This window comes from Artemia sp. Qi Xiang Cuo, chromosome 3, assembly GCF_049724085.1.
Source record: "Artemia sp. Qi Xiang Cuo chromosome 3, ASM4972408v1, whole genome shotgun sequence".
NCBI lineage: Eukaryota > Metazoa > Arthropoda > Branchiopoda > Anostraca > Artemiidae > Artemia > Artemia sp. Qi Xiang Cuo.
In genome coordinates, this window is record NC_142796.1 from 49,357,149 (window position 1) to 49,384,665 (window position 27,517).

General features: G+C 36.9%; 2 protein-coding genes across 3 annotated transcripts in view; one reads left to right on the forward strand and one right to left on the reverse strand.

The window, feature by feature from the left end:
• LOC148954221 (uncharacterized) overlaps positions 1–1,533 on the forward strand; it is a 29,102-nt gene extending 27,569 nt beyond the window's left edge. The window contains exon 4 of one of the 2 annotated variants that reach the window (XM_089086983.1): positions 1,335–1,532. In XM_089086983.1, coding sequence (XP_088943109.1) covers positions 1,335–1,515 — 181 coding nt within the window. In that variant the 3' untranslated portion in view covers positions 1,516–1,532. Of the gene's footprint in view, positions 1–1,334 lie in introns of both variants that reach the window. The other variant, XM_089086985.1, reaches the window with a different exon arrangement.
• LOC148954218 (prostamide/prostaglandin F synthase-like) overlaps positions 1–27,517 on the reverse strand; it is a 516,813-nt gene that overhangs the window by 159,580 nt on the left and 329,716 nt on the right. The gene's annotated exons all lie outside the window — the stretch shown is intronic.

Below are 27,517 nucleotides of genomic sequence, written 5' to 3' on the forward strand. Positions count from 1 at the left end.
ATTTGTTCATTGTTTACATGTACTACTTTTTATTGGGAAGCATACAGACATTATTCCTGGGAGGAGCTTTATACACGGGGATTTTCTAAGGGAAAAATTTTTTATGGGGAGGGAAGTTTCCGGGAATGAACTTGCAAGGAATATTTTGCTCGGAGGAATTTTTCAGAATTTCTATTTGAAGTTCTTTTTACTTGTCTTTATTATTATTATTATTATTAAAGGGGTGGATCCACTACTCTTTGATCGAGGCTCAGGCCTTAAAAGGCCTATTGCCTCTAAATGCCAAAAACTATGCTCTACTTGAGGTTGAGGGGCCAATGATGGATTTGGCCTCCTGACGCTTACCATATATCTTGTCAAATGTTGGAATTCTTCTCTCTTCACTATGTTTTCCAGCTTAACAATAATATTATGAAATATTTCAAGTCGGTGTCTAGATTTAGCTGAATATTCTTCTATCAGATGCATTCTGGTTTCCACAGCAGCCATTTCGCACCTTTGGTGTATTGTGAATTCAGCCATCCCTGTTCGAGAAAGATGTTCCCCAAAAGTTTCCAATTCATGTAATGGCTTTTGTAGTCACTCTCGTTTCAGACCCTTTCGGTCATAGAAAATATTTAGCTCAGGGGCGGGTTTTGGAAGTAATTCTTTTGTTTCCTTACATCCCACCTTCCTATGCCAATTTTGTTCCGCTATCTCATTACCCCAACTGCTCACTGCCGCTTTCCTGCAGCTCTGAGAAATGGGGTAAAAGGTCCGGACCATAGTGTCTCTACGATGTTCTAGCCCTGGCGGGTTCATCTACTATTTCATTACACTCTATTCCACAGTGCCCTGGGACCTAGGTCAGAATAATTTGTTCCTTTTGGATTCCGAGCTATTCAAGGCTTCGTAGCATTCTATTTCTCTCTTTTGCCGCATCTTTACGTTCTGGAGAGCCCTTAGTCATGTTTGATTGTCTGTTGAGACATATGTATTTTTTCCTATGCTTCTCTTTATTGACATTCATCCAACTACCCCTTCTTTTCCAAATATTTGAGCCTGAAAAACTGTAGCAAATTTTACAAGGCGATAACTAATTACCGCCTTCTACATACCGGGAGTATTTGGGTATATTACTACTCCAGTCCCCAATTTTCCATCAAAGCACGAACCATCAGTATAACAGAGTATGGTATTACTTTGATAGAAAAGCTTTATTCACATTTAAAAGTGGAAACTTTTAAATAGTAAATTTTTGCAAAGGGAACTAAAGTTCTAAGAAAGACCCATCACTATAACTCTCTATGCACTGTGTTTCTTTTTTTTTCTCTGAGTTCTTTTTTTTTTTTTAGACCAATGCCAAAGAATGCACCAGTTCGTCGTTGGGCAATGCAGAATGTACGACACAAAAGTGAAGTTAAAGAATATATAGGTGAAAGAAAGAATGACAAACTATTGGATAAATTTACCAACCCCGAAGATGAGTTTGTCCTCGTCTCACTAGAAGATGGACCTCAGTGGGTATACGTGTGAGTTTATCTTCCCATACCTGCGTGATCAGTCTTTTTCTCTTAAGTTGGATAATGCTTTACTTAATTTCGTCTAATAGGTGTCTCAAGTCAGGTTCAAAAAAAAAAAAAAAAAAAAAAAAAAAAAAAAAAAAAAAAATCAGCGGTGCATTTACAAAATGGGAGAGCACTACCCAACAAAGTTGATATAAAAATTGAAAGAAGATAAGCATGAAAAATGACCCTGGGTTTGATTACAAATTTGTTTGCCAAAACATATTTCCACAATCCATTACCGGCAAACTATTGTTATTGGCAATTTTTGCAGAAAATGAGAACCGTTTGAACACAGCCTCAAAAGACCCGTCATTAAAAATTTATGATTTAGCGCAGAAAAAGTTATAACGATGGGTCGTTTCTAGAACCTTAGGGTGCTTTGTAAAAATTCACTATTTAGCAGTTCCTTATTTTTTTTTGTGTGCTTAAAAGGTATAAACGGGAAACTCGCCCAACGATGGGATTAAAACAATTTTGAAGTACAAAGCATAGTGAAAATCAATAACTCCCTTTACTTCCTGTGAAACTCTCTTTCTAAAAATTAACTAGTGCGAATTTCCGAATTCAGGAGTGCAGCAGCCGGATTTGACCCTCGATTAGAAGAAATGGCTTCTTATGGGTAAATTTTCTGTTTTGGCTGATTCTGTTTCGGATTAGAATTGAAAAAGGATTTCCTGCTGCTGGTAAAATTATGTTTAAAATAAATAAAGTCTAACAATAAAATCTAAAATTTTAAGTTTCCCACAAAGAACTAATTAGATCAGGTGAAACCATACAACTCTTAGCTGTGTGGTTTTTGTATGATTTAAAAAAATCGCATCAATTATCTGTGCCTGCCCTCTTTTTTCTAGGGATACCAAGTGGAAGCTGTCTTGTCGTTTATCCAACCAGTTTCCTTATAGTGACTCCTGCAATCAGTAACAGTTCTGTATTGTATTTGTGCAAGCCAGTTAGAGACTATTAGTTTTTTTTTCTAATCCGAAACAGAAAACACCCAACGTCACGATCAAAACGATTTAAACTACCGAAGACACTGAAACTTAGCAGTGATTCTTGGCAACAGTTAAATGGAAACTAGCACAATTATATCACCATATAAGTAGAATGGCCCCTATTGATCCCACGAGAACCACGTGGTTTATGGTTTTCTCACTGAGAATAAAAAAACAGAAATTTTCTCACTTGAAAAAACAGGAATTTTCTCACTTTTATGGATGTTTTCTTGGATGGTTATGTGTGTAGGTCAATTTATTTGATGTTTTTCATGGATGTCAACAGTAATTCATGTCTGTTTTATGGTTTTTGTCAGTGAGAATGAAAAAAACAGGAACTTTCTCACATTTATGGATGTCAACAGCAATTTATGTTCCTGTTTTATTGTTCGTTGTCAGTGAGAATGAAAAAACAGGAACTTTCTCACTTTGATGGCTGTTAACAGCAATTCATGTCTGTTTTATGGTTTTTGTCAGTGAGAATAAAAAAACAGGAACTTTCTCACATTAATGGATGTCAACAGCAATTTATGTCTGTTTTATGGTTTTTGTCGGTGAGAATGTACATGCTCGACGCGAATGTTATGAGTTTCCAGGAAACAGTTAGATCACGTGTTTCCTTCTCAGCCAATCAGTGAGTCAGTTACATCCCCCTTCTCAGCCAATCAGAGGGCTGGTTACATATTAGCGGCGGAGGGAATATAAGGAAAGGGTTTTTTGCTATAGTTTTATTAGTCTGTGAATAGAATTCAAAGGAGTGAGAAGAAGAACAGTTTGACTTTACTCATTTGGATATATATTTGTGTTGATGGCGATGAGTGAAATGTTTACCCTATTAGAAGTTGATAGTGGAGTTGATGATAATAATACAAGAGCACCAAACATTGCGGTGGAAATCACGAAAGGATCACGTCTTTGTCTGGAATGGGATGCAGTATACGCAAAATATGTGATATCCTTGAGCAAATTTAAAATGCAGGATCAATTATGTTTCGCCGCAAAAGTTGATATAGCACATGTGAATAGACTTCAATGTGCTTTAAGTGCATTGGTGAAACATATTGAAGACAATAAACAGTATCGCTAATTGTGCATGCTCTGTATTATTGATGTTGTTGTAATTATTCAATAAAATTGTTTCGAAATCGAAAATGTTTTCTTTCTTTTCTGGTTAGGTTAGGCTATGGGGCTAACGAATCAGGGTCAGTCTAGAGTCAGCAGTCAGAGTGAAAGGATTGAAAAATGAATAAATTTGAGAAAGAGAGAATTAGATCAAATCTAGTGTTTATGGAAAAACATTTGATTTTGGATGACGATTTTCTCGAGTTATCGCTTCAACACAGGATATTCTCTTGTCAGGGAACACTTGACAATATAATGAGGAGTGATTCTCCCCCATTGGACTATTGTATGAATCTTTTAAAATATGGCTCAAGTGCTTATACTCAATTTATTGATATATTAATTGGAACAAAGCAGAACCATATTGTGGATATACTTTTGAAAACATTGCCAATGGATTCAATTTAGATGACTCCCCCGTCATTCGAAAGGGGTAACGTTACAGAGCTACTCCTCCCTCCCATTTCCCCTCATTGAATTTATGGAACGGGGACGATCGGTTTCGTTTTAGCTGTGATAGAGTTGACATCGGAAACCAAAAATGTTCTATATATGTCCATTGTGCATGTACACTCTTAGCAGTTGGACTCAGTGTGAGAATTGTACAATTATAGATGACTATAGTGAAAAGTGTAAATTATGTAATCCTTGTAAATTACATAGAGGCTATACAGTACAAATTAAAGGATGTAATTCATGTCTTGAGGAGGTGTGTGACTCTCACCCTAGAGGGCACCTGTGCTCCAATTGTCACTATGATAAATGTGATCAGTGGGAGAATACTTACCCCGCTATGATTGGAAAAAATCCTAAACGTGATTTTAGTTTATTTCTACGAGATTGGTATCGTTGTAGATTTAAATTATTCTGGGAAGAGGAATCCAGTTTACGATTCAACTGTTAGGCTAACAAGACAATTTGGTTTCTACGTCATCGTTGTGATGACACTACCTACTATGACTATAAAACAAGTGGTTTTTATTTGGCAGTTACCGAATTTGATTCACCATTTGAAAATACTGTATGTGATATTGCTTCAAATAGACAGATTGAAACTCGTGAATTTCATAATATGAATGCAAATAGTATCATTGACTATACAAAGAGATATGACAAGAGTGAAGTTACATTGTACTGTAGAAAATGTGATCCTTACCTTGCAGCCAATCAAGTTCAATATACAGCGAATCCAAATGATTTACCAGCATTAGTGGTTCACAACAGTTGCCTATAAATTGATGAACAAATCTAAAGTGAAAATTTAAAGACATTGTTGTATATACATGGATTTTATTAATAAACAAATTCACAAACGTTTTTTAAGCACTTTACTCTTAGGGCACTGAAATCAATACTATATAGGTCTGAGAGGATATTTTCCACTAGAAAGTCATTCAGACGAGGATTGTCAGTATAAATGTTGAAAAACTGCTTGTAAGTATAGCCACGGCATCAGAAAACAAACTATAGTAGTGCATGGAAACCGCAGCTGTTAGTCGTTAGATCCTGCACCCTCTTCTGATTTTGAATAATAGTTGTCCCACTGCTCTCAATATAGTTGATTATGTGAGGCGTGTAGAATGTATAGGGTAGACCAAGAGGATCAAAAAATTCAATCGTCTTCATTGTTTGAAAGATGCACAGCCAATTACCCGTCAGCACAGTCGACGGACTGCTATTAACAATAATCAAGGTATTGTTGACACTTTGAATTTTGCCAAGAAAGTCCGAGGGCAGACAATAGGATTTGTACTGGGACATTTAGGGGTCCATATTAAATACATTGATTATTTGACTGGTGTTCATGGCACCAAGTCTAGTAGAACACTGCCTTCGGGAGTGATTTCCCAATAGGTTTCATATTGATTTAGTGAGATTAGTGCAATACTCTCAGCCAATGCATCAGCAAATGTACACTCTAACCGCACACTCCCCGTACGTACTTTACTTATATTCTGCGTGCCAGACAAATCCAATACAATGATTCCATGTTTTTCAGCAAACATTTCTTCGTTAATACCATTTTCAAATAGTTGCGAATCATAATCTAGGGTTTGCATGGTCAACTCGTACAATGTTCTATAGGATCTATCAAAGGATAGATTGTAGAGTGGGATACCGTTTACTTCGCACACAAAAGATGAAAGTCCAAACATGTCGAATTTATGTGGGCATTAAGTCCGTGACCCTATTGCATTGGCGCTTTTTATAAATGTCAAAGCGAGTTCTGACGAAATTTTACCATTGATAAGTGATGATTCGGTGAAGGTGCGTTAGCTCATTGCAATATGACGTTGATTAGTGATTTTATGAACAAGAAGTAGTTTAATATTGTTGCCATTGGCTCTCAGTTTTTCCACGGCCAAAGCAACAGAACTCATGACCTTTTGTTTGCGTACATGAAGTATTGCCGAGGTGAGGGAGAGACTTACATCAGGATTGGCAACAAGTTCTTTTCTAAATATGAAATTGGAGAGTGCAAGAGTCAGTTTTATATCCACTTTAACATTGGGTGGCAGCCATTGGGGTATATTAAATATTTCATGATATATTTTTCCAACTAGATGTAATTCACTAGTTGTAGCATTTTTAAGTACATCTGTACTATCAGCATTTGTAATATATTCATATCCATCGGAGATGCCGCTCAATTCCTTGTATGACTTGGGTATCATCAACATGAATTGCATATAGCTTGTATAATTATAGAGATTGTTACTAGTGCTCACCAGCGTGCCATTGATTTAGAAACTAATTTGACGAAATAAATTATGTAATATACAATTTTCATAGGATATTCCATCGGCCCGAATTGGCATTGTATTATCGGATTTCCGGACTTTCATTTGTAAATCTATAAATTTCGAAGACATGTCCATAAAGTAGGCTAGTCTTCATTGGAATAAATTTGAAAGTGGGTATTATCGGAGAGGGGTTGTTGAGGATAAAATTGTTCATAGTATCCATGCTTGACACTCACATCAACATTTTCAGCATTGAATAGATTCAATGAGGCGGTGATAGAAGGTTGAGAATCCTTATGCGGTAGGTAGGACATTTTAGGAGAAGAAATCTAGTTTCGATCTAACAATTTTCTTCCTGGGACTTCTTCTTCTGTTTACAGCACGTGTCGGCTTTTTCCTTCTTTTCTTTGACAAGAGGGATGATATCTTTCGTTTCCAACCTGAGTGGAGACTGATGAGTGATGCATTGTTTCTTGACCTTTTTAAGCCTTTACCCTTTTGTTTTAATCTCTCGCCAAGGGTTCGCACACTGGACCTAAGATTTTCCGTAGCACTTTTTTTTAAATCCTTGCCAGAGCCCCAATCGTATAGTGTAGAGGATGCAAAATCAGTCGCTACCGGTACAAGATATTTTCTAGCCAGTGGTAGTGAAGAGCGAAAGAGCTTAGCGAACCAACTGCCAAGACCGTAGCCAGACATTGACGAGCGACCTTTGTAACAGTCCATTCCATTGCCCTATTGTCTTGGGCCAAGAGTATTAACATAGCAGTCAATATCAGGACAAGTGAATACCACTTTTTTATTAGACATCTTGCTGTTGAACGATGGGTCGAAAATGGCATGTAATCACAGCCAAACATTTTGTAATTGCTTTGGGATCACCCAATTCGGTTCTTAGTGTTAACTGACAGGGTTCCAAATAGGAAGTGTTTACGGGAATATATTGAAGATGCTTTATATTGTAGTGGTGAATATGTTCTTGATTGGTTTTTCGTTCAAGAACTCGTAGGAGGGGAACATTTGAATTACCAACCCGTGATGTTTCCACAAATGAAGCGTAGGGAAATATACAGGTGTCCGTGGAGAAGGCAGGCGGGTAGTCAGCAAAAATGAAATTAGTGTTTCCGGCACTTTTGCCATTGATTATATTGAGCTTAAAGCCAAGAACATCCTTTAGGTTATCATTGAGAATAACCTTTTCACTGGCAATAGGTGAACTAATGTAGATCTTGCCCTCCTCCTTTGAATAGTTGAAATGAAAGCTCCTTTTTTACGAGCGAAAATTCTTTTATTAATAGAACGACATAAATCGTTCATACAGGTGAGTTCCTCGTATGGTAATTCAATATAAGGATAATCCATCCAATTAATTTTTTGAATTTGTTCTTAATCACTTGAGGATGGTGGTGGCCAATCATAGGGTCTAATTTTTATTTCATATTTACGATCCTTTCTCAGGATGTCGTAGGTATTTTTGAGAATACAGTCGACAAGAGCCACTTCATACTTTCCATTGTCGTCAAATTTGATGGTGGGGGAGAGTTTCGTCCAAAAATCACTTGTTCTATTCAAGTCATTGTAGAGAGGATCGGAAACATTGGACATGAAAGTCACATAGAAATCATTGGGCATTGTCAATGTCTTCAGCACTGACCCAAGAATCAAAATCTGAGTTGTATTTTAGCCAGCGAACGAGCAACTGTCTCTTCCCCTACGAGTACGACTCTTTAATATCTTTTCAATTTGATAAATTTCGCTAGTGTTTCTAACTTTTTGCAGTTCATATTCATAAAAACCGCCAAGAATCTCATCATCATTGGTGTCTCGTAGTCGATAGGTCGTGGGTTCGGTGTCTAGGATTTTGGACACTTTAAAAAGTTCGGTGCTCCATAAATAATTCCCCTTTTCAAAAATATTGGTGGTTCTATTAATTCGAACAGTATCACAAACATTGAATTTCTTCTTTTTCTTCTCATTGCCATTGGAATATTGCTTTAGAAAAGCATCAAATGTATTTTCATTGTAGTGAACATCCCGAGGGCTTGAGTTGGACAGAGATCGATGAGGTCGATGGTTGTATATCTGCATGATTTTATCTAAATCATGAATAAAAGCCGGTGTATTTTCAGGGTGCAATATCTTGAAATTAATAGACGAATCGTTCTTATTAATCGTTCAGCCAATGCAGCCTTTATCGGACTCTGACTATGATAAAGTGTTGTATTATATTTCAATAGAACATTTTGAACATGGGGATTAACAAATTCACTGCCACGATCCGATTGAATTTTTCTATACGAATCCTGTTCAAGAATACTTTCAATGGCCCGAGAAACTTCAACACCTCTCTTTGATCGCAGTGGAATGGCATAGGCATAGCGACTAAAGACACTGATTGCCACCAGAATATATTTGTAGGGTGCATTGTAACGCTGTTGAAGAGCGTCTAAAGTTAAAAGATCCGTTTGTATTATTTACAGAAGGAAAAAGGCTTTTGTTTGTCGATATTTTTTATCGCAAAGCCTGTGATTTCGGTGTAGTGTTTAACTTGGATCCTTTTACAGGTACTCTTTTGATGTATTCATTGTGGTGGTGATAGGAACAACCTTATAAAGTGTTTTATGAGGACTTAAACTCCCTACCTCACCGACATTTTCATAGACACTTTTCAGAACTTCATCCATATTGAACGTAAGGACGTAGTATAATGTCCACTCCCCTTTTGCACACTGGAGGGTGAATCAATTCGTCTTCGCTTTTGACTAGCAGCTGGAGGTTTTGTAAAATCAGTGGTGCTAGTATTTTCAAGTATTGAATCTTCTTCTTCTTTTTTTAAATGATGTTGGTGTTGGTGTTGTTGGAGGACTATATTCTCTTAGTTTCTTTAGAATTTGCTTATTGCCAATAAGACTTTTGGGAAAGTTTGATACACTTAGAAAGGTGTACAGATTATTGTCAAAGGATAAAAGTCCTTTACGATTCGTCACCATATCACAAATTAAATCAACTAGATTATAACTTTTTCCCTGAATTATAATTCATTCCCCTGTGCTATCGACTTGAACTTGATGATCATCAGCAGTTTCCAGCATGAGATAAGATAATACTCTTTTACACTGTTTTTGATAGGTCAGTGGCAATAGGTTTCCAATTTTTTATACAATTGAATTCAATTCTTTCTCCTTTGATTGTGCAGAATCTTGAGGAGATGATTCCTGTTTAGAGGGATCAGTGGCAGCGGCGATGGGTCTCTCACGATAAGGACAATGTTTGTCCACACGTCGCAATGCATCTTGAAGTAAAAGCAGTTTTTTGTCATCGGCAATATTCTCATCATTAATGAATTTGATTAGATTTTCTTTTAAAGATTTGATGGGCGAAAAGACGAGTTCAAAAGGTGTCAATTTATAGGGTTTAGCTATTCTCTCTCTCTCTAGAAAAAATTATTTACAAGTCCTGCGATTATTGGTAGTAAAGGTAAGAAAAATCTACTGCCCGCTTGAAGGAGCCGTTTTATTTTAAATTTTTTTACCGTATTTTTAAAAGCCAAGGCGCCGAAAGTTGAAAGAATTTTGTTTTTATTTTTTATAAAAACATATTACAGTTTAGAAATTCCCTCAGTTAAAATTAAAAAAAGCTAAGACATTATATTAATGAAATCATGGTCAACACCATGTTTGAGTATGGCCCTCCTAAGCAAGGGTTTTGAAATGCTTAAAACGGAAAATAAATGCCGTTGTTCGTATAGTTTCTTCAGTGTCATAATGGCAACTAATTGCCTTTTCTACTGTTCACCGGAAGATATACTGTAATTTCATTGTTGAAAATGTCGGTGACTACACGTAGATCCTCGGGTGTGCTCTGATTAAAATCCAGCAAAATTTAACCGGAGGGCTTGTTAGTCGCCTGAGTGCACGCTGACAATAGAAATTTAGAGGTGCCGGGGTGTATCTGTTTATTGAGAGTTCTGAGCCAGCTAGAATCACGAAAGACTCGATAGATAATATATATGGTGCAATTCAAAGCAAGGGTTCGCATATATTTGTTCTGATGAAACAGATTGTGTAGAACTAGGGTTATGGAAATGTGTTCAGGGTGGGAGTAAACAGTGAACAGCTGTAGCACTTCCTGTGAGAACTGTTCAATGGATTCAGTCAAATCATCGATTATCAGCCACGAGTTCGATTCAATACTAATGAAAACATCAAGTCCTTGTATGAATTGTATTGGTATAGATGTGGCAATAGCTTTTATTTTATCGTAGGACTCCTGCCAAATAATATAGCAATAATAGGTTTTTTTCGGTTTTTCCAAAAACATTTTATCGCAATTTTGAATTATTTTAGCTAAGAGTGTTGTTTTCCCCGACATTGAGGGACCACACAGAAACGATCTGAAGGGAGTTTTAAATTGATACATGCTGTTGACAACAGTCGGACTACAACTAAGTGTAAATCATACGTGTCCAATGAATAAGTAGCAATAATTTTCCCATTGATCTATCTATTCAAGAACAACAACAAAAAAACAATATTTCATGGCAGAATTTATTTCGCCAATATGAAAACAAATATTTGTTCAATGTGAACTGCAACGATAAAAATAACACTTGTTCAACAAGAACTGTTGACAAAATTTCATGGTCAACATGAAAACTCTATTTGTTCAACATGAACTGCAATGATAACTCTATGTACAATATAAACACTTTTGTCCATGAAGAGCAACACTTATTGTATTAAAAAAAAGACTTTTCTGTACAACACTTTTGTCCATCAGCAGCACTTATTGTCTTTAAACACTTTTCTGTACAAAAAAAAACACTTATCTATACAACAACAAAAAAAAACACTTGAAAATCACGGGATAGCACAGTTGAACATTATAGTGAATTTAAAGGTGGGATCCCCCCCAGGGCCACGGGGCCAAAGGCCGGCCGGCCACGGGCAAGACCCCCCCCCCCCCGGGAGCCGGCCACGGGACGGCCCCCCCGGGAACCACGGGACGAAAATGGATTGTACACAATAGTTGTCCAGTCACTGCTGCTGTTGCTACAGGTTAGGTTGAGGTTGGGTTAGTGGTGGTTAGTTAATTTATGAACGGGTTGGTGATAATTAGTTGGAGCATTTAATTTATGAACGGGTTGGTGATGGTGGTTAGTTGCTTGGGTTAGTTCAGGTTAGGTTAGTTTATCCAGACCAAGTTGATTACGATAGTCTATGCATTCAATTCAGTCTGAAGTATGGTAGTGGCCATGAGTCAGCATACTCACACCATTCTCGAGCACAGAGACTTTGTCAGATATACACGACATTGCATTCTTTTCCACTCTCACAGCATTATTTCTATACTGTAGAGAGCGAATTGCAAGCACTTGTGCTCTCGGCACTAGGCTACTTTCTACACAGTCTCTGTACACGCTCATGTTGAAATTGATCTTTACAAAATGTGTAGGCACCCCTTTACACGCCTTCTTTTCATCCCCACTATGAGTTTCAACGCAATAAACTTTGGGGCCCGGGAACACCCCCTGGATATCAAATCACTCCCCGTCTCTGATTTTAACATTAATAGTTGGTTGGGGGCTTGACGTTTCACCAACTCGGGGTAGAGGGATGGATTCCAGTTGGTGAAATCCATCCGCGAGCTGATGTGTTCCCCTTTTCTAAATCACCCAATAAATCTTCAGCCCCATTTACCTTTAACAGCATAGAATCTTTATCCCCATATTAAAATTTAACCTCCCCCTCCCGTGGCCATTGAACTTTGCTAACTTTTTAAAAAAAACGACAACATGAGCTTTTTGGAAACTTCTAGCACTGAACTACCGCCCGCTATATTCTTGTTTAGTACCACATTTCGCTTTCGCCTGTGTAGAAGAACCATGCCAGTCTCTATGCTCGTGAACGATGTAAAATTGCTGTCGGCAATAATTCGTGCACACTCTAGAGGGTCAGTCATGACGTCGCAGCGAGATCTATTACGAACGCTTTCACACATTTTGCCAAACGCTGAATTTAGGATGAGCTTGTACATTTCCTTCTCCACCTTTGAATTTGCCCTTGAGTGTTTATCGACAAAAGTATCGATAAACGTTTTTAAAGATGGTCGCTAATTGAACTGCAGGACCCTGTGTATTTTCGGGATTTTGAAACCATTGCTCACCATCCAGTGCAAAAGCACATGGTGAACAACGATATTCTCCTTAGGGTCCAAATCAGCAATCAGTTTCTGTTTGGAGGGAGTCCAGTACATCCCCATATCCTCAATCAATGATCGATTGTAGAGTCCCTGCTCACGGGCCGATTGATACAGGGAAAGACAAAATCTTTGACTGAGTCGTGAAGCGCCAGAGGAATGTGACCGTCAATTTCAAATAACCATCCTTGTGGTCCATTGTCCTCGACGGTGGTAATGTCGGGGAACTCACAAGGATTCTCAAGCCATTGATAGTTCCCACACGGCAAAGAGTAGTGAGACATTGCCGATGGGTACAATGAGTTCATGTCCAAGAACACTGCATTTGACTTTGCACCGGTGCTTTGTCCGCTCGGATCGGTTGATAGGACGCGGTCCCCATGAAAAACATACCCTCCCCTCATTGAACGCTCTACAAAAAGTTGTTGATCTACGTCGGTGATTAGGCCTATTTCCTTACTGATAATTTTTAAAATCAAATCCATCACTAAATGGGGTTTGGAAAAATAATAGCCTATATATAACCCGAACTCTGCATAGATTTGGTTTGTGTTCTTACAGACTATATCCAACAGAGTTAGAACGTCACTGGCCGAGTACAGTCTACAATAATCCCACCCATTATTACAATCCCCCTTAGACCACACCTTCTTGGCAAACTCATAATCCTCGACTGTGCATTCACTGTTGGTCAGTGAATTGTGAAAAGCTTCAATTGGAGGTAGTTTCACCTCGCTTAAGCGAGCGCCAGAACAGTAATAATCGTATGCATATACACCTTTGCAGGTCAACAGATCATACATTTCACTGTCTGGAAAGTGCTGTTTAAGCAAGGGAAAGCTATCAAAATTGTCGCTTTTCTGCACTTGAATCAATTGACTCAATGCCTTGGGAAAAAACTAAAGGAATCTAAAAACCTGATTTTATTCCAACACATATGCCCATTATCCACTACCTGTAATTTCAGTTTGAGAAGTAACAAGTTGTCTACCGATTAGGGAATAATACTATAGGTAAATGAACTATTTAATCATGGAATTTCTACTCCTCCTCCCTCCCTATACATCCGTTCCCGGGCCGGTCCAATACATGTTAAGTCATAATTCGAATTGTGGATAAAAATAGGAATAAAAACTTCTGGCTCACATTTAAATTACCCGATTGATGCGCAACCCCCCTAAAATTACTACCCACCGAGGATATTTCCTGCCACAATTGATTATGATCTCTGACTTTCCCCCTCCCACCGCCTCTTTTCCATTTAGTCCCCAGATCACCCTCGGCACACTCCCCCGTACACAACCCACATATTTTTTGATTTTTAATCGCGAGACAATCCTCTGCAGACAGCACCATTGGATAATGGGTATTTCTCAAACGAGAAATAGCACCATTAGCCGTGCCAATTAGTTTAGTCAGTGCCTTGACCATACACTCCCCCTGTTTCAACCTATTTTTGACCTGTTTCAAAACAGATCCGCTGGACACCTTGACAACCTACTAGATCTGGATTATAATTTAATTCAATTGACCTCTCAGACCCTGTCCCCCCCTCTTAAAATAAAATCTTTCTTAAATTTACAAATATTAACACTCAAATTTTCAACAAAAATAACTAGAGACCCACTCCCATTTTCATTAAAGTTCTCGAGATGTGATATAATTTGATCTACCCAATCCATGAAAGCATCCTCGAAATTTTCTAAATTCGGATAAATTATGCGCTTCTCGGAATGTACATAATGATAATAAACTTCGCTTTTCCCCTCATTTAAATAGAACACTTTTAAAACAATAGTAACCTTAATTGAATCCCTCCCCCACAATTGAATTTGGTTCTCCAGAAGTGCACGAATTTTATCTACATAGTTTTGCACAATTTCTATGGGGTCAAAAACAAATTTTCCCCCCATAAGTGTCTTAAAAGGGTCACCAAACGTCGCAGTGTAAACAACTATTGCATTTAAAATTGTGTTGGTCACTTGAAAATCGGGGGAAGTTGCACCCCCCTCCCCCTCTTGGTTATTATATCCACCCCCAAGTGGTTGAACAATATCTGGGGGATGCTCCACGTCAGTGGTTTGAAGTGGACCCGTTAGGGCATCAGAGGCTGGAGGAGGAGAAGGGTTCCCAGTTAATTCGTTTGTAAAATCCTCCAAAAGCTGTAGGGTATTTTGGCTCAAGTCCCCCCCCTGCCCAACTCTGCTATTATCTACATTTAAAAAATCATTTAAATACTTCTCAATATTATCAGGTATTTCGTCAGAATTAGCGATGTCCCTCCATGGCGAAATGTTGTTGGAGAGCTCCTCACCTTCTCCAACTGATGAGGGGGACGATAAAGAATAGGAGACCAATGGTCGTCCAGCCTATAAATAAAAAATAGCTTATTTTCAAAGTGTTCAAATCACCCCCTACTGTTTTTAAAATTTGGATTATTATTTAAAGTCAGCGCTTAGTAGTAGCAGTAGTATGCGCATAGTAGCATTTGTTTAATTCAACTGAAAGAATATCAAACTTAATATAATATATTTACAATCTAAGACGTCACTTTACATGGAAGGCGGCAATTGGATTTTGTTAAAAAAAAATAGCTTATTTTCAAAGTGTTCAAATCAGCCCTACTGTTTTTTTTCCGTAGCACTTCCCTGCAGCACTTCTCACAGCGCTTTCCGTGGTGCTCCTTGGGCTCGCCTCACGTCCCGAGGTACTTCTCCGGCCCACAGTGCTTCCCGCGACGCTTTCCCTGGCCCGCAGCGCTTCTCGGGGGCCCAAAGCATATCTTATATTAGTATAAGATATTTACAGTCTAAAACATCGCATGACATAGAAAGCGGCAATTTGATATTGTTCCAATAATCCCTCCAAATAAAATTTCATATTAATACTCTTTATTTGCTCTAGAAAAAAAACCACAAAAACATGAATTGAAATAGATATCCATCTCCTCTCATGATACACAACTCATTCAGATAGAAAGTTTTTTTTTTTTTTTTATTGTAGAGGCAATGTGAACCATTTGCTAATAAAGCAATTTATAATGCAATGGATTTTGCTAATTATTATGAGCGGGACTTTGTGCATTTTTTTTTTTGGCCTCACTAATCTAATTTAACAAAGGGGTGAATGCATGCACTTGACATGATTCAAAAGGGGAGAACATTATATTTCCTTTGGGGAGAAAAATCTTTCAATATCCCGCTGTGATATACTTTTACACTGTGTTCGAAAATGGCGCATGTAGAAAAGGACTAAAAAAGTTGGAAGAAATTGGTAGATATTTCTATATGATAGGTAGGAAAAAATGCTTACATTTGCAAAATCCGTCTGGGCTTGGGTGTCGGATGGATCTGACAGCATGCTGATGGGTAACTTCCTGACCTAGCGTTGATGGGGCAGATATTATAGGTCCAAGGAGAGCGGATGTACAAGCGATGTCAAATTCCAGCATGGCTTGGGCGGGCATCACTTGTTTAGGAGGCTTCGGCCAGCGACCATATTGTATGACTGTCGCCTTCGCAGAGGCCGCATTATTAGCCCTTGCTCTCTTACTGGGTGGTAGCGACGGGCATTCTTCACAATTTGCCTTAAAGAAGAGAAAAAAGTTAGTATTGAAATAATTTCCCCCCTTTTTTAAAAGAAGGAAAATTAGAATCACCATCCACACGAACCATAATTTTGTCTAGAAAAGAATTTATCACCAAGAAAGCCCCCCCCCCCACCCCTACGCCAGTATTTTCAGTAAAGAAAAAAATAAAAATATACTAAACTCAGAAATCAAATGCTATTTCAATTAATTAAAAAAAAAGGCTTATTCCTCGACATTCCAACCCCTTACTTTTCATGCAAACACTTTGTTTTCATTTTACAATAATGGTGATAGACTTGAGGCATGTCCAACCCCCCCCCCCTTTCACCAATGTCCTAAATATATTGTTGGTAATTATTTTTGGAAATAATCCCGTTTCACCGGTTCCCCGGCAAATACAGGTTACGAATCCACAAGCTTAATAAACAGTAATCTCTTTTTGCTTAAAACCGTTTTAATTTGAGAAAGAGCAAAACAAATCCTTTTTATCGTTGAAACCTTTTGGTTAAGTCACTAAGAAGGCCCCCCCCCCCTACGCCAGCATTTTCAGTAAAGCAAAAAATAAAAATATACTAAACTCAGAAATCAAATGCTATTTTAATTAATAAAAAAAAGGCTTATTCATAGACATTCCAGCCCCCCTTACTTTTCATGCAAACACTTTGTTTTCATTTTACAATAATGGTGATAGAATTGAGGCATGCCCCCCCCCCTTTCACCAATGTCCTAAATATATTGTTAGTAATTATTTTTGGAAATAATCCCGTTTCACCGGTTCTCCGGCAAATCCAGCCCCCCTTACTTTTCATACAAACACTTTGTTTTCATTTTACAATAATGGTGATAAAATTGAGGCATGCCCCCCCCCCTTTCACCAATGTCCTAAATATATTGTTAGTAATTATTTTTGGAAATAATCCCGTTTCACTGGTTCTCCGGCAAATACAGGTTACAAATCCACAAGCTTAATAGACAGTAATCTCTTTTTGATTAAAACCGTTTTAATTTGAGAAAGAGAAAAACAAATCCTTTTTATCGTTGAAACCTTTTGGTTAAGTCACTAACGTTAAGGATTAACAAGCAGGAAGTGCAATTGTGGGGTGTCAGCTGTTTAAATCATTGCGGAAAATGGTTTTTTGGTCAAGTAAACGGCGGTGGTGGCTTAAATGGAAACGGTTTATTAATAGCTATGGGATAGACAGAAGTTGAATGTCACGTTTTGATAGGCTTACAAAAAGAATAAATTTATCGAAAAAAAAGAGAAATATTTCTATTAGCAAGAATTGTACATGTAAAAACAGAGTGGGGTGGGAGGGGTGTTAGGTTTATGTAATAAAAAGAACATATTTAATGTTTCCTAGTGAGTATAAAGATTGCACGGTGGTTAGGTTTGTGGGGGGAGGGGGTACTTACCTAAATATACTAGAGGGTGACCAAGGAAAATAATTTTATTTGAAAATAAAAATGCACTTACATTGCTAATTGTGGCTGCCAAGGCTTCTAATTCATCAATAGCATTCATTGTTGTATCAACTGTGTCACAATACTTTCTGATAATTTAATCACATTGCATGCCCGTTATATACGAAATCTCAATGGGCGAATTGTTATGTAACGGGGAAAATCATACGTAATCAGCCCTCCGATTGGCTGAGAAGGAGGATATACATGACTCGCTGATTGGCTGAGAAAGATGCATGTACGTCCGGTTTCCTATTCCAGGACACCTTGACATTCATCCCTAGCATGCACTTGTCCAAAACAACAATAATAAATAAATTCCTCAGGCCTAAAGATTAAAGAAACCATAATGTTTCTTAATTCCCCCTTCGTGAATCAATAATTCCCCCGCCGATTATGTAAATCAAGTTCTCAGGTTAGGTTAGTCTAAAGATCAAAGAAGCCATGTTTGTTTCATAATTCCCCCTTCGTGAAACAATAATTTCCCCGCTGATTATGTAAATCAAGCTCTCAGGTTAGGTTAGCCTAAATATCAAAAAAGCCATGATTGTTTCTTAATTCCCCCTTCGTGAACCAATAATTCCCCCACCGATTATGTAAATCACCCCAATGTCATTACACCTGGACAAACAACAGCAAATAAATCGACCTTGAAACATCCATCAAAGTGAGAAAATTCCTGTTTTTCCATTCTCACAGACAATGAACCATAAAACATCCATCAAAGTGAGAAAATTCCTGTTTTTTCATTCTCACTGACAACGAACCATAAAAGAGACATAAATTGTTGTTGACATCCATGAAAAACATCAAATAAATTGACCAACACCCATAACCATCCATAAAAGTGAGAAAGTTCCTGTTTTTTCATTCTCACTGACAACGAACCATAAAACAGGAACATAAATTGCTGTTGACATCCATAAATGTGAGAAAGTTCCTGTTTTTTCATTCTCACTGACAAAAACCATAAAACAGACATGAATTGCTATTGACATCCATGAAAAACATCAAATAAATTGACCAACACACATAACCATCCAAGGAAACAACCATAAAAGTGAGAAAATTCATGTTTTTTTAAGTGAAAAAATTCCTGTTTTTTTATTCTCACTGAGAAAACCATAAACCACGTGGTTCTCGTGGGATCAATAGGGGCCATTCTACTCATATCCTATTATGCACTTTTTGGTAGTAACGGGTTTCATGTTTCAAAAAATGGAAAGTGGATAAACAATCAGCGAAATATAAGTTAAAACATGTGGCAACAGACGACATAAGAGGCTGTAAATTTTTTTGAAGGTATAGTCAAGCAGTCTGTAGTGAATAGCTGTAAGTAAGGAGTGACACAGGCTAATAGTAACCGAAACCCTAAAATATTGAATTTTGATAGTAATCTTTAGATCAAAAGAATTGGTTTTTGATCTTGATTCTAAATATGTATAAATCAATAGGTTTTAGATAGTCTATCAAAATTACGAGCCTTTGAAAATATACTCTATTTCAAAAACGGGTAAAACACACCTAAAAGGATAACTGATCTTGATGATAATTCCACCATCAACTTCAGCACATTATAGAGCTCTATTCTCGAGTTGTCAAGCAATTATTCAGGAAAATGTGGGAATATATATTCTTTTTTTCGAGAAGAAAGATCGCGGATGCGCGTTTATTTGTTTGTTTATTTTTTCCTCTCGGGTGATCGCATCAAGCTAATGATCCTAGGAAATTGGAAAAATGTTCATTGGAACGGAATTTAGAAGTTCTAATGGTCTTTTTAAGTAGGAACAATGTGCCACAGCTAAGTGGGGTTCTCTGCAATTTGCGGAGCAGAACAAGGATTTTGACTAAAAAAGATTCCAAATATGAGATCCGAATTATCGAAAAATGTGTATTCTTACATTATCAAAGACAGTAATGTATTTAACACATCGTTAAGGACGAGCACGTCACTGTGTGGCATTACTGTCTTTGACAATGTAAGCGTACACATTTTTAGATAGTTCTGATCTCATATGGCGTTTGGACTCTTTTTTAGTCAAAATTCTTGCTCTGCTCCGCAAAATATCAGAGAAACCCACTTTGCTGTGGCACATTGTTCCTACTAAAAAAGACCATTAGAACTTCTAAATTCTGTTCCAATGAGTTCCTAGGATTTTTCCAATTTCCTAGGATTATTGGCTTGATGCGATCACCCGGGAGGAAAAAATAAACAAACAAATAAACACGCATCCGCGTTCTTTCTTCTCAAAAAAGGAATGTATATTCCCACATTTTCATGAATCATTGCTTGATAACTCGAGAATAAAACTTTATAATGTGCTGAACTTAATGGTGGAATTAACATTTATATCAGTTATTTTTTTGAGTGTGTTTTACCCCTTTTTGAAAATCGAGCATATTTTCAAAGGCTCGTACCTTTGATAAGACTATATAAGATAAGATAAGATAAGGGGTTTATTCCAAAAAACAACACAACACAAAAAAACAAATGACCTTCCATAAGCTAACGCTTGTTTGGAAGTATTTACCCTCTTAAAATTAACACTTATAATAACATACTAAAGAGAAAGAAGAGAAAAGAAAAGAAGAAAAAAAAGAAAAAGAAAAAAAAGAGAAAAAGAAGAAAGAAAGAAAAAGAAAAAAAAGAAGAAAAAATTAAAATTTTACACTCACTCGGCTCCTGGTCGCAATAACCAAAAATCAATACTTCACGTACTCCAAAACTTCCCGCCGTCATCCCATAAATAATAAAAAAAAAAAAAAAAAAAAAAAATATATATATAGGAAATATATAGGAAAAAACGGGTTCCGGGCAAACCTGAGAGTGACTCAACTATACCACCCTTTAAACAAAATCATATCTATGGAGACAAAGGGTTTTAAGGTCTCAATGTAACTCACATAAATTCGCTGACCTTTTTAAAGAAACAGGCAAATTATTCCAGACAACTGGCCCCACATGACGTATTGAAAATAGTGATCTACTACTAGCAACTTGAGGTGTCCGTATATCCATAGAATGACGAGTAGGATAAGTGTGTACATCATCACCGGAAATAAATAAATTTAAAAAACACTTAAAAGTATTTAAAATATAATGTGGTTAAATCAAATATTACGGTAATATTTTGCAAAAAAAGGAAGCTGTATTGTACAATGATTGTGCTATTATTCTATTAATCTAGGCTAAGCGTAAGATCGTTGTATATGAAATCAGTGATGAGGAGACGAATATTTCAACTGAAGAATTGGAGCACATTCGCAAAATTGAAATACTGTGCAGACTTTTCAAAATTACGAACTTTGAAAACCTTGAAATACTCCGTAGCCAAATATTAAAATTATCGAAATATTTTGAAAATGTAGAAAAATATTTAAACATAAATAACCCATGGTAAAATTTTCCAAGACCTGACACAGGGATAATATTTAACTGTACATATTGGGATCTAACCGAGGTTCTCAGATTATCTCTTGACAACACTCGCATTTACATACTTTATATCCCACCTAACCGCTGCACATGGAATTAGAATGTGCTAGACAATATACTCACGTAATATACTAAATACAGGTGAACTAACAAAAAGTAATTCAATCTCGCAACAGAATCCAGGAACACATTTTTTAACTTTCTCATCATTCCAACATTTCTTGCAATCTTACTACTAATAAAAGAAACATGATTTTTAAAACTAAGATATTCATCCACAATAACACAAAGGTATCATATAGTATTCGCATGCTTAATTACATAATTCTCCACTTGCAAATAAACGACCAAAGGGTAAAAATTTGATGATCTACCATACATAGTAAAACCTGATTTACTGTGGTTTGAAAAAAGCCTGTTAACTCTCATCCGCTTATCTATACCTAACATACCTCTTCTCATTATCTCTATTAAATCAGATTCAGTCTTTGCTGCGGCAGTAAAATGGGTATCATCTGCAAAACTAGGAATAATCACCCTACAATTAGAATTTGCACTATCTAACAAATCCAAAACAGAAAATCGTAAGTCGTTAATATAAACCAAGAATAAAAGCGGACCAAAAACAGAACCCTGTGGAACACCATAATCAACCATTCTTTCACCAGACCTCACATTAGAAATTTCAATGCACTGGGTCCTACCTCTCAAAAAAGTTTCAAATAACTTAAACGTATTTCCTCTAATTCCACAATTTTCTAGCTTCATAGTTAAAATTTCATGGTCAACTGAATCGAACGCTTTAATAATATATAAAAAAAATAGACGCCACCTTAAAACCTTGGTCCAAAGCATCATGCACAAACGTTGTCAAAAACAAAACAGCCTGTTCAGTAGACATCCCCTTACGAAAACCGAACTGATTAGAATGGAAAAAGGAAATATTCTCCAAAAACGCAGATACTCTAGAATTAATAAGTTTTTCTACTAGCCTAGATATAACAGAAAGGAGGGATATCGGTCGATAATGATTCACATTTTCCCTATCACCCCCTTTAAATAAAGGTATTAGTCTGGCACTTTTAAGACACTCCGGATATATACCACATTTAAAACTAGCATTAATCAGGTACAAAATTTGTTGCGATATCACAGGAAAAATTTACTTGAAAACCTGTGTTGAAATAAAGTCTGACCCGGATGCACTGTTTCGCATACCTTTTACCACATCACACAATTCTTTTTCAGTAACCGGACGCAGATAAACAGAAACGTCACTACTTTTAGGCAAAAACTGAGCAAAAACGCCAGCACTTGCATGCTGCTCAACAAACGACGCTAACCGGCCTCCTATAATGGAAAAGTGCTCACAAATACGTTGAGCAGTTGGGTGAATATTTTCAGCATCAACAAGACTATAAGCTACTTCTGGCTTATTTGGTTTAATAACAGAATTTATAACATTCCAAGGCTTTCTCAGGTTACCCCCCGCATTTTTAAAACTATCACTCAGGCAATCTAACTTAGCCTTACGAAGCATACTATTCAACTTATTACTATACGCTTTATAAATATTTACATCGCTAATACTATTACCTAATGCGGACTTTTTATACAATTGCTATCGCCTAGCTAGAGAAACTAGAATACTCTTTTTAACCCAAGGCTTCTTCGGCGAATCAAAATACTTACGTTTCTTCCTAACTTGACTACAAGCAACTACCATATTCTTAATCATCGAATACCAAAGTGTTAATTTATCATTCACATCCATATCATTACTATATAAAAAATCGCAATTTTTCCCTCCAAGCTCATTTTTTAACTTCGGTACATTAATAACAGGAAAACAATTATTCGGTACTTCAGAACGCTCTGATCTTGGCCGGTTCAAAAGAGAAAGAATAGATACCAACAGACCGAAATGATCCGAAACGTAGTTTACAATAACACTCGCACTACTATATCAAGTATTTAAGTAAACGTTATCAATCAACGTAGCAGAATCATGGCTCACTCTTGTACATATATTAATAGAAGGCTGTAGTCCATAACCTAGCATAGTGTTTAGAAACTCCCTAGCTCTAAGGTTACTGTTCACAGTTCTTAAATCCAAGTTAAAATCACCACAAATAAAACAAGGTCTAGTTGAAATTGGTAACTTATCCAATTGCTCTTCTAAAAGTGAGCTAGACTCATCTATATTATAAGAAGGGGGTCTATAAACGACAATCATAAAACACTTAAAATTAAGAGACTGCAATTCTAACACCATACTTTCAAACACCATTTCTCGATTAACTCTTATATCATCTCTCACCTTAACCTCAAAATCATTACGCACGTAAATTGCTAAACCGCCATGTTGATTCATCTCTCTATTTTTGATATACAGCTTATAATTACCAATCTCTAACAGAGAAGAACTATGGTTCTTCAACCAAGTCTCTGTTAAAGCTAAAACATGAGGGGTTGATTGTAGACATAACTCATTCAAAAACTGGTATGAACTTTCAATCCCTTGACAATTTAAATGAAAAATATTAAATTCACTTTGACAAGTAATAGAACTCAAATCACACAGAAACTTATAACGGGAATCAGGATTAACCTCATGAAACTCACCCACACTAAAATCTCTGTGAAGTACCCCTACCCCCAAATCATGTAATTTCATCGAGTCACTCTCAAGAAAACCCAGCCGTTCCCTACCTAAACTTGACATTCAAAATAATCAATCCGAAGGGATGGAAACCGGAATTTTGGAATGCGAAAAAATAGTAACCTTAACATGCAATGAGTGAAACGACCAAGAAGCGAGAAAATCCAGACCAACAAATCCTGAAAGAAAACAAAAGATAAGGAAACATGGAACACAAATAATAACACAAAAAGAATCGCCAACATAGGGGACATAAACTACCAAAACAATGAATACTTCATAGCACAAAAAAAATGAATAAGTTAATAATAAACGCAACAACCGCTTATTATAAATTTCATAACTGACACTAAACAATACTCACCCGATTACAAACCATCCGTTCACAAGATTACCATATTATCAAATAGGGACCTATATTAAACTCCTTCTCTACCTCACCACCGCGTAAACATCTTCCCCTCGCTTGACTGCGCTGATGCGCATTGCTATCACTGCGCGGTGAATTAAGCTCCGGGATTACATCACTAGGGCAGAATTTGCCTCGTGAACCATTAGGACGATCAAAATAAAGAAAAGGTGGAGTGGTTTTAAACACCCAAGCTGAAATACCTATATCCTTTAGCTTAGCTTTCTTCTCAAAAAGACTTTTTGTGCCTCCCGGACAGAAAGAGGGGCATCATCACTAATATAAATCTCTTTCAGATTCTTCACAGATTTGCCTTTCAAATTCTTGCTAAGTTTTAGTAAATCAATTTTCTTTTCCCGCGAAAAAATTTCCGGTCTTTCATGTTTTGTAGCACTGTAAACTTGGAAACTTCACTTACTTCAAGCCCAGACAGACATACTTGCTTAAACGCTTTACTAGCGTCATCCTTACTGTCACAGGGCAAATTCCAAACAATAATGTTAGTAGAGAGGGGGGTGTTACTCGTGACGGGAGTCCATATATGGGCATAGCCTCCCTGGGGAGAACACGTGGTTAATGGGGTCAATGACCTAAATTTCCAAGGTCGATGTTGTTGTTGTTGTAAGTGCACGCTCTCAGCGAATGTCAAGTTCGATGTTGTTGTTGTTGTTTTTGGCACGCTCTCAGCGAATGTCAAGGTCGATTTATTTGTTGTTGTTGTTGTTTTGGGCAAGTGCAAGCTCTCAGCGAATGTCATGGTGTCCAGAAATAGGAAACAGTATTTGTTGTTGTTTTGGCCAAGTGCACGCTCTCAGCGAATGTCAAGGTGTCCAGAAATAGGAAACAGCATTTGTTGTTGTTGTTGTTTTGGCCAAGTGCACGCTCTCAGCGAATGTCAAGGTGTCCAGAAATAGGAAACAGCATTTGATGTTGTTGTTGTTTTGGACATGTACATGCTCGAGGCGAATGTTAAGAGTTTCCCGGAAACAGTTAGATCACGTGTTTCCTTCTCAGCCAATCAGCGAGTCGGTTACATCCCCCTTCTCAGGTCCCTAGGGAGAACACGTGGTTAATGGGGTCAATGACCTAAATTTCCAAAGGTCGATGTTATTGTTGTTTCCGAGGCAATTGTCAAGGTCAATGTTGTTATTGTTGTTGTTGTAAGTGCACGCTCTCAGTGAATGTTATGATCCAGAAATAGTATTTGTTATTGTTGTTGTTTTGGACATGTACATGCTCGAGGCGAATGTCATGGTGTCCAGAAAGAGGAAACAGCATTTATTTGTTGTTGTTGCTCGAGCCAAATGTTATGAGTTTCCCGGAAACAGTTAGATCACGTGTTTCCTTCTCAGCCAATCAGAGGGCTTTGTTTACATAGTAGCGGCGGAGGGAATATAAGGAAAGGATTTTTGCTATAGTTTTATTAGTCTGTGAATAGAATTCAAAGGAGTGAGAAGAAGAAGAACAGTTTGACTTTACACTTTTGTATATATATTTGTGATGGCGATAAGTGGAATGTTTACCTTATTAGAATTTGACTGTGGAGTTGTTGGTACTGATACTAAAGCATCATGCGTTGCAGTGGAAATCACGAAAGGATCGCGGCTATGTCTGGAATGGAAAGTAGTATATGCAAGATATGTGAAATCCTTGAGCAAATTTAAAATGAAAGATCAATTATGTTTTGCCGCTAAAGTTGATATAGCACATGTGAATAGACTTCAATGTGCTTTGAGTGCATTGGTGAAACATATTGAAGACAATAAACAGTATCGCTAATTGTACATGCTCTGTATTATTGATGTTGTAATTATTCAATAAAATTGTTTCGAAATCGAAAATGTTCTCTTTCTTTTCTGGTTAGAGCGAACGAATCAGGGTCAGTCTAGAGTCAGCAGTCGGAGTGAAAGGACTGAAAAATGAATAAATTTGAGAAAGAGAGAATTAGATCAAATCTAGTGTTTATGGAAAAACATTTGATTTTGTATGATGATTTTCTCGAGTTATCTCTTAAACGCAGTATATTCTCTTGTCAGTGAACACTTGACAATATAATGAGGAGTGATTCTCCCCCATTGGACTATTGTATGAAACTTTTAAAATGTGATTCAAATGCTTATAGTCAATTTATTGATATAATAATTGGAACAAAGCAGAATCATATTGTGGATATACTTTTGAAAACATTGCCAATGGATTCAATGTAGATGGCTCCTCCATCATTCGAAAGAGTTAACGTCACAGAGCTACTCCTCTCCCTCCATTTCCCTCTCATTGAATTTATCGAACTAAGAGGATCAGTTTCGTTTTAGCTGTGAGTGAGTTGACATTGGAAATAGAAAAATGTTCTATATATGTCCATTTTGCATGTAAGCCCTTGGCAGTTGGAATCAATGTGAGAATTGTACAATTATTTATAACTATAGTGAAAAGTATAAATTATGTAATCCTTGTAAATTACATAGAGGCTATGCAGTACAAATTAAAAGATGTAATTCATGTCTTGAGGAGGTGTGTGACTCACACCCTAGAGGACACCTATGCTCCAATTGTCACAATGATAAATGTGATCAGTGGGAGAATACTTACTCCGCTATGATTGGAAAGAATCCCAAACGTGATTTTAGTTTATTGCTACGAGATTGGTATCGTCGTGGATTTAAATTATTCTAGGAGGTGGAGTCTGGTCTACGATTCAACTGGTGGGGTAGCAAGACAATCTGTTTTCTACGTCATCGTTGTGATGAAACCACCTACTATGATTATAAACCAAGTGATTTTTATTTGGCAGTTACCGAATGTGATTCACCATTTGAAAACATTGTATGTGATATTGCTTCAAATAGACAGATTGAAACTCGTGAATTTAATAATATGAATATAAATAATATCATTGACTATACTAAGAGATATGAGAAGAGTGAAGTAACATTGTACTGTAGAATAAGTGACCCTGAATTTGCAGTAAATCAAGATCAATATACAGTGAATCCCAATAATTGACAATCATTAGCGGTTCACAACAGTGGCCTATAAACAGAAGATGAATAAATCTAAAGTTAAGATTTAAAGACAATGTTGTATATATATATATATGCATTTTATTAATAAACAAAATCACAAACATTTTTTAAGCACTTTACTCTTAGGGCACTGAAATCAATACTATATAGGTCTGAGTTCTGTTGCGAAAACACACAAAAGTTAGAAAAAATGCAAAATTTTCCTTTATTGCCTCTGCAATACGGATAAAAATGAAGAATTCATACACATTTTCAACTAGCTAAGGGTAAGTGTTTTAAATATGAACCATTCTGTTGTGAAAACACACAAAAGTTAGAAAAAATACAAAATATT